Source organism: Oncorhynchus gorbuscha, linkage group LG07, assembly GCF_021184085.1.
Source record: "Oncorhynchus gorbuscha isolate QuinsamMale2020 ecotype Even-year linkage group LG07, OgorEven_v1.0, whole genome shotgun sequence".
Lineage (NCBI taxonomy): Eukaryota > Metazoa > Chordata > Actinopteri > Salmoniformes > Salmonidae > Oncorhynchus > Oncorhynchus gorbuscha.
Genome location: NC_060179.1, coordinates 45,031,672 through 45,040,570, shown reverse-complemented (window position 1 = coordinate 45,040,570; position 8,899 = coordinate 45,031,672). Strand labels below are relative to the sequence as shown.

The 8,899-nt window shown below is 37.4% G+C and overlaps 1 protein-coding gene and 1 non-coding gene across 2 annotated transcripts; one reads left to right on the top strand and one right to left on the bottom strand.

Moving 5' to 3' along the window:
* The first annotated feature begins 770 nt into the window (after positions 1-770).
* LOC124039225 (homeobox protein Dlx4b-like) lies at positions 771-5,633 on the top strand. Its single transcript, XM_046355130.1, has 3 exons — positions 771-1,354; positions 2,209-2,402; positions 4,674-5,633. Exons 1-3 carry the CDS (start codon positions 1,051-1,053, stop codon positions 4,920-4,922), a joined length of 747 nt encoding a protein of 248 aa, XP_046211086.1. The 5' UTR covers positions 771-1,050; the 3' UTR covers positions 4,923-5,633.
* Positions 5,634-7,711: 2,078 nt separating this feature from the next.
* On the bottom strand, positions 7,712-7,783 carry trnah-gug. Its single transcript has one exon. It is a non-coding gene; the product is annotated as a tRNA-His (tRNA).
* Positions 7,784-8,899: the final 1,116 nt, after the last annotated feature.

Below are 8,899 nucleotides of genomic sequence, written 5' to 3'. Positions count from 1 at the left end.
TCAATAATGCACCTGCCATGTTTTCCATGTCTATATGCTTTTTAAATAGCCCATGGCTGAGGTTTATCATTTGACCGTCAAAGTGTTTCATTCAATGAAGTCTATACAATGAATATGCCAATATTTGGTCAATTTCCATTGTAGGCATGTGTTGTCAACATAAACAAATAGCTTATCTATCTGCATCTACTCAAATGAGAGTGAAATGGAAATAGCCTTAGGCCTAATACTACACGTGTTTGGTATCTGATCCTTAGCGGGGCTAGAAGTCTATTGGCACCAAGTGACCGCTCAAACCCCAAATCACTGCTTGTCTATTATGAATGTTTCTAAAAAATGTTGTGCTGTTTTGGTAACACAATCTAAATCAATCTTACAAAGGATGGCCAATTTCGCAAACTTTTAGACCACCTAATTGATTTGCTTACATTTTTATTTTAAACAACGTTTTAATAAAAATATGCGATTAATCAATGTTATTTGCCCTTCGAGTTAACTGGAAGGAAACTTTTACTGCAAAAATAGTTATAAATAACATTAGGCTATATTTAAATTACTGGACTTTCTGTTTCAAAATAAGTGATTTATTATGTTTCGTAAATCGAGCAGCGCACTGTGCGCAAATGATTGTTTATCAAATCGTTTGAGTGACATTACATTAGTGGCTGAAGGAGTGCATTCACGAAACATATGTTAATGAACTTAATGAGTCTTTCCTGCAGGATCGAGTGACATCGTAGGTATTCGAGACCAATCAGAGCGCACGCTGATGGAAGGCAGTGGGGTTTGAGGCACACCGGGTCTACATGAGTGTCTGGAGGATATTGTGAGGTTTACGAATGATGTAAAGAAGGGTTGACTTTTATGTGGTTCTTTTTTTTCGTTTCACAGATCCCTGGATGTACATTTTCTTCGTTTGGAATACCTTTTTTTATTACAGGCAATGTTATTGACTTGATGGTGGATCCAGTTAAACTTTTCCTCGTTCTCCGACATTTCTCAATGCATCCCCTTTTAGACCGACGGTTTTATGGACTTCTGTATTAGCTAATGATGTCTATAGGTTTCATGCCTGATAGTTTGAATTCTTCAGATCCCTCCAAATCGACATTTTTCGAGTTTGGGCACGGGCACCCTGCGCACCAGCAGCATTCCCAAGGACACTCTCACATCTACCCCGTTAGTGGTTTACAATCTGCCGGACACTCTCAACACGGTAGTCCCTTCTCCCCCAGCGCGTCCTCTTATGGCCGCTACGCCTACCCCAGAGCGGTGAACACTCATCACCCGAGTGCCTACATGCCCTACCAGCACAACAATCACAGTTTGGCGCACTCCAGATTAGATGAGACAGGTACGTGTAATATCAATATCTGTTAATTCCTCACAGCTCTTGGCCTATCATACCACCATATCATTTTTTAAATCAATAAAACGCGTCGTCTACAATGAAAGTGTGCAATGTGCAAATTTAGCGGTAAAAAAGGAGTGTGGATTGTATGGAACTGTGCTTTAAAATGTAGGCCTATTGTAATTGAAGGCTACATATTATCAGATGTAGGCTAAATTATCAGACGGTTCTTTGTAGGCTATGGTAGGCCTATACCTCAGATGCACATGCATTATAGCTGTCAGTGTGTACATATTTGTTGTTTACAAAAATTGTCCTCATCAAATGTGGGTTTAAAGGCAATACAATCAAACGCAATTTACAGTCAGTGCTACGGTAATCAAAATGTTTTCCTACTTTATGCATGTCAGGCATTTTGGGGTTATCTTTACTACTCATGTTCCATAATGAACACAGATGGTGTCGTTCATTTTATTAACCGTACTTTTCTGTGGGTTAGCCCGATTATGCATGAGTACTTCAAACAGTCGTTTACTCCCATTATTAGTCAAGATAACAAAGCAATTCCAGGAAATAAGAACCATTTCATCCATATAGTGGTGTCTATTTATTGTTAAACTGTGGCATTTTCATAGGAGACACAGCCTGACATTTGGGCATGCAGCCTGAATTCCAGGCCGTGAATTTCAAGTAGCCTAGGCATAGACCTATGTTGATACAAACTCTTACATAGATACTAGGCCTTATCTTCTGCCCTGACGTAAAGTGGAAAGTTGTAAATCAAAGTGAATGTAGGCTACACCCGATTGGGCTACTGTTCAGCGTAGTTTAACTGAAATTCTCTCTTCTATCCACAGACCATGAGAAGTCTACAGTGATTGAGAACGGGGAAATTCGTTTGAATGGTAAAGGAAAGAAAATACGCAAACCACGGACCATCTACTCCAGTCTTCAGCTACAGGCGCTCCAACATAGGTTTCAGCAGACCCAGTACCTGGCTTTACCCGAGCGCGCAGATTTGGCGGCTAAATTAGGGCTGACCCAAACACAGGTGGGCTAAATTAAACTTGACATAATAGCCGTCAACAGTAGGAAATGTGATTTTATACTATCTTAGTAGACCAGTTACCAAATTATAATACATTATTTGTTAAGTATTTCTAGGTCATCCTTATGTTCAGGCCTAAGAAACCAAATAGTTTATAACAATTAAAGTGAAGTGCATACGGGTTAGATAGGTACAAAACACCTCATTAATCGTTTTAAATACACGTTGTATTTATTTAACTTTTTCCCTATTAATTTCAATAAATTCCCAATCTGGCCCTCAAACCATCACGGTCTCCTAATAATCCCCAGTTTGCAATTGGCTCATTCATCCCCTTCCTCTCCCCTGTAACTATTCCCCAGGTTGTTGCTGCAAATGAGAACGTGTTCTCAGTCAATTTACCTGATAAAATAACGGATAAATAAAAATAAAAAAAAGAATCTCAAATTAGGTCAAATTTGCTTCAAATAAAATTAAAGATCCAAAGGCCTCACATAACTTAATGCTACTGCAAGACTGGACTATTTGAATTTGTGCACAGATCCACTTACTAGCCTTCTTGATAGACGTGACAGATAATTAAATATTATGCAATGCTGTCTACTAGCATTTTGACAATTTTTTCCAGAAATGTTGACATGGAACCCTTGAATCTGTCTCACACAGGTTAACATTTGAAAATGTAACACCAATACTGCCACAAGTTCATGTTTATGTTTGATTGAAGAAAAACACAAAACAACCTTCCCCTTTAGTTGTATGGAGAGGGTTTACATAGATCACAGATCTGTGGCTATTATTGTGACTTTCTGCACTGCTCAAGATCAACTGAAAAGGCTAATTGAGAGATTTGTTATGTCAATTTCTTAATGCAGCTTTATACTTAGTCTTAAATTACCATTGCGGCTAAAACCTTCTCACAGAGAGCTCTCTGTGACTTAAAGCAAACATAGCTCAATTGCAATATTGCAAGTCCAAATAGGCTTAACAGAGTAACAGAAAGACAGAAATGCATGCTGCCACTCTAAACTATAGTCCGATGTATTGTCTTTATAAACATCCGTGTCTAATTACCGACAATCTTTTGGTCAAAGTCATGTTAAAGCACACTTATACATTACCGCAGAAATGGGCATAGAGCAGTGCAATGAAGGCTGTGGGAACACACACACACAGTTTACAGATTGTAACTGAAGAAAATAGGACAAGTAGGCTGTCATGCAGATGGTCTATTTTCAAAGTCATTGTTGGCATTATTCATTTATGTCAGGTAAAATTCTGAAATATAAGGTTGAAATTTAGATTATTGCAACCATTTAAACATAATGAAAGGCAAATAAACAGGTGGTGAGCATAATGTTTGGGTCTAACATCTCACCATGCACATCTGTCTTTTATGGGAAACATAGGTTTGCTCAATATATTTTAGCTATACTGTATATAGCTATACTGTATAGGCAACACTTCTATTCAATTTCTAAAATCAATAACATTAATATGTTTTTAAATGATAGGCAATCCTAGGTTGTTTGAATTAAATTGTCATTCAAAACACTCCCTGGCAAAATCTCTGAACTACACCATCCTGTCTGGGATTTGGCTTTGTGTCTTGTTGCTATATATGAGAATGGTTTGACTTTGTCCACCTCGGGCTCTGTGGCTTTTATTGAATATTTTATACTGTCGTAAAATCGATCAGAATAGCATCTTGTTCTGACTAAGTAGAATACATCATACATAGAAATGCATCTGACCTCCCTCCTTGTTGACAGTGTTATATTCAAGCTCGCTGGGGCTATTTTAATTTAATATATTTTTAGCATGGGATTGTTGTCAGACTCATGCATCATTGGACTCATAAAATGTTGAACAATAGGGGAGCTAGCATTTAATGAACTAGTGAAGTGTCGCTCATCCATTTTGCTGAATTGCAATAGGTCTAATGGTTCTGGATCCATGCACTAACTGGCAAAGTTGAAGAAATGTGTTAAAATTATAAGAAGTTTAAGAACGAATGCCACTTTCTAGGCTATTTTCCTTTTAAACGTATAAAATTGTTCCAATTTTCAATGCAATTTCGAAATGATAAAATGTGAATATGACAAGCCATTATGAGTTTGCAAGCCATGACGAATGTAAATCATTTCTATTGTGTGGAAGATAATTGTTTAATGATTGTTGTGGTGGTGGAGAGAGGGATGTCATAGCATACGCTGTAATGTGCTGCTTTCCCATCATATTTTCACTTTCTAAACTTCTATTTGATCTTTTTAGATTAAAATATGGTTTCAAAACAAGCGCTCGAAATATAAGAAGATACTGAAGCATGGCAGCGGGCCAGAGGGGGAACATCTCCACAGTACGTCATCTATTTCTCCTTGTTCACCCGGGATGCCACAACTTTGGGAGGTGTCAATGGCGAACAAAGGGACCCCTACGCACCCCAACAATTACATGAACAATTTTGGTCACTGGTACCCAAACCATCTCCAGAATCCTGTGTCCAGACCTCAAATGATGTAAGCAGACCATCTCAACACACTGCACGGTGCTGTAAAACTCACCCGGCCATTTCTAACTTTTCAAGGGCCTCAAGGCTATATCTGCCTACCCCACACCCTCATCTAGCCTATCAAGTTTGATTTACGTGTTTAATTAATGTCAATTGTCTTTTTTTTCTTTCATTGCAATGTATCCTATGTTTTTGGATGACGATTTGTATTTCTTGTGATCACTTTACACACTGCTCTTAATTTTTGGAATGGCTTTGGTGAGAAATGTGCCGTCAGGTGGCAACATGCTTATGGTTTGATTCCAGCAAGGGACATGCACCTGAATATGTGTGTCAATTGGTTATGACCATATTATTCATGTGATTAACAGTAGTGTCCCAGGCAGTCCACGTTTGGATAGCTTCGTCACAGCAAATATGAATTTATTGTGCATATACATTTCAGACTTGTTTGATATGCACTGATGGATCTCAGCGTCTATTGTTGTGAAGGTGTCAATAGTTATTGATCGTTTTAAAGTGCTTTGTTTGATATACAGTGCCTTCAGAAAGTATTCACACCCCTTTACCTTTTCCACATGTTGTTGTGTTACAGCCTGAATTTACAATGGATTCAATTGGGATTGTGTGTCCCTGGCCTACACGCAATATCTCATAGTGTCAACGTGGAATTTTGTTTGTAGAAAAATGTTGAAGGTGTATTAAACATTTAAAGCTGAAAAGTCTTGAGTCAATAAGTATTCAACTCATTTGTTATGGCAAGCCTAAATAAGCACAGGAGTCAAATGTGGTTAACAAATTGTATAGTAAGTTGGAGGGACTCATTCCTTGTTCATTAATAGTGGTTAACATGATTTTTGAATAACTACCCCATCTCTGTACCTTTAATCGAGTAGTGAATTTCAAGCACAGATTCAACAACAAAGGCCAGGGAGGTTATTCAATGCCTGGCAAAGATTGAATAACTTTGCCTATTGGTAGATAGGTAAAAAAAAAAAAAAATCAGACACTAAATATCCCATTGAGTATGTTGACGTTATTAATTAGACTTTGGATGGTGTGTCAATACACCTAGTCACTACAAAGATACAGGCGTCCTTCCTAACCCAGTTGCCGGAGAGGAAGGAAAACGCTCAGGGATTTCACCATGAGGCCAATGGTGACTTTACAACCTCTTAAGGATCCAACCCTTTTTTCAATTTTCACCTAAAATGACATCCAAATCTAACTGCCTGTAGCTCAGGACCTGAAGCAAGAATTTGCATATTTGAAGTTTGTGGAAATGTGAAATTAATGTAGGAGAATACAACACATTAGATCTGGTAAAAGATAATACAAAGAAAAAAACATGCATTTTCTTGTGCCATAATATATTATTCCAGCACAGGTGCAATTTAGACTTTGGCCACTAGAGAGCAGAAGTGTATGTTCAAAGTTGTATACTGATCCAATGAACCATGCACATCTATTCAAAATGTCGTATCAAGACTGCCCAAATGTGCCTAATTGGTTTATTCATACATTTTCCAGTTCATAGTTGTTCACTCTCCTCAAGCATTAGCATGGTATTATTTCACTGTAATAGCTACTGTAAATTGGACAGTGCAGTTAGATTAATAAGAATTTAAGCTTTCTGCCCATATCAGATATGTCTATGTACTGGGATTTTTTTTGTTTCTTACAACCTCATGCTAATCACATTAGCCTACATTAGCTCAACTGTCCCACGGGGGACACACTGATCCTGTAGAGGTTTAAATCAGTTACAACGTTTAATGGCTGTGATAGGAGAAAACTTAAGGTGGATCAATAACATTGTAGTTACTCCACAATACTAATCTAAATGACTCGGTGAAAAGAAGGACACTTGTACAGAATAAAAATGTTCCAAGACACGCATTCTGTTTGCAATGAGGCACTAAAATAAAACTGCAACAAATAAATGTGGCAAAGAAATTAACTTTATGTCCTGAGTACCTCTCTTCATATTTTCAAGCGTGGTGGTTGCATCATGTTATGGGTATGCTTGTCATCAGCAAGAACTTGGATGTTGTTTTTTTAAATAAAATGAAATGGAATAGAGCTAAGCACATGCACACTGGGAGACAAATGGACCTTTCAGAGGGTCAATAAACTAAAACACAAGGCCAAATATACACTGGAGTTGCTTATCGAAACAACATTGAATGTTCCTGAGTGGCTTAGTTACGGGTTTGACTTAAATGATCTTGAAAATCTATGGAAAGACTTGAAAATGGCTGTCTAGCAATGATCAACAACCAACTTGATAGCGCTTGAAGAATTTGAAAAATAATCATGTGCAAATATTGTGCAGGTGTGCAAAGCTTCTAGAGACTTACCTAGAAAGACTCAGCTTTCATTGCTTCCAAAAGTGATTCTAACTTGTATTGACTCAGGGGTGTGAATACTTAGGCCTATGTGAATTAGATATTTCTGTGTTTCATTTTCAATACACATTTCTAAAAACCTGTTTTCACTTTGTCATTAGGGGATATTGTGTGTAGATGGGTGGGAATGATTAGTTTGATCCATTTTGAAATCTGTCTGTAACACAGCAAAATGTGGAATAAATTAAGGGGAATGAATCATTTCTGCATGGTGAAAATATGATAATTACAAACCTGTATGGAAATGTAATTAAATCTAATGCATGAGTAGACCTATAATCACTTATTGCAATTAAAATAAATCACCCGCAAGCCAATGTGGGGTGATGTCTATAAAATTATAATCCTATTATTTTCAAAACATCCCTTTTGCCGTGACATTGTATTCGCAATGCCGTGACCCGGATTCGAACCGGGGTTGCTGCGGCCACAACGCAGAGTACTAACCACTATACGATCACGGCGAGCTACCAGGGCTGCAGGGATCTTGTGGGGGGATAGTAAATATCTGCAGCTGTTCGAGTCCAATTTTGAAATGATTGTCTTGATATTCTATTGTCTTCATAGTAGCATATCTATCTTAACACAATAGTAGGCCTATATGCTATACAGTCTACCATCCTATATATAGGCCTACCATTGAAGCGTTCTCCTCGAGCGATTGAAATGTATTTTAAAGACATTTGACAGTGAGTGATAGTTAGATTTCCAAACAATTCATATTCAGGTGAGGTCTATGATTATGCGCGTGGGTAGACCTATGATAGGTCTGAGCTTCTTCCAGTATAGTTCAGCCTACAATATTGGAACCCATCCTTGTTCAGAATATTGCATTTTGTTAGATATTTATTTTATTGACATTATGAAAATGACAAGTGCTATTGGTATTAAATCTGACTTGCAAAAAAACTTCTATAAACAGTTCCAATCTACACTCTTTGAAATAGAGAATCAAAAAAGGGCTCTATTGCGTGCTTCGTATATTATGGCACCCCTAAAGGTTCTATATAGAACCCGTTGAAGGGTTATTTTATCAGAACCCCCAGGGGTTCTTCTTCACTGAACCAAAATTGGTTCTATATAGAACCCTTGAGATCCATATAGGGTTCTATATGGAACCAATTTAGGTAATGTATAGAACCTTAAGTGATGCCATAAATGAAGCAAGCATTTAACCTTTTTTTCTAAGGGTGTATAAGAGAAAAAAATCTAATATTGTCATACTCGAGTAAAAGTAAAGATACCATGACATAAAATGACTAAAGTAAAAGTGAAAGTTCCCCAGTAAAATACTACTTGAGTAAAAGTAAACAAGTATTTGGTTTTAAATATACTTAAGTATCAACATTAAATGGAATTGCTCAAATGTACTGAAGTATCAAGTAAAAGTATAAATCATTTAATGTTCCTTAATTAAGCAAACCGGGCGGCACAATTTTGTTATTTTTCTATTTATTGACGGATAGCCAGGGGCACACTCCAACACTCAGACATAATTTACAAACGAAGCATTTGTGTTTAGTGAGTCCGCCAGATCAGGGGCAGTAGAGATGACCAGGGATCTTCTCTTGATAAGAGGG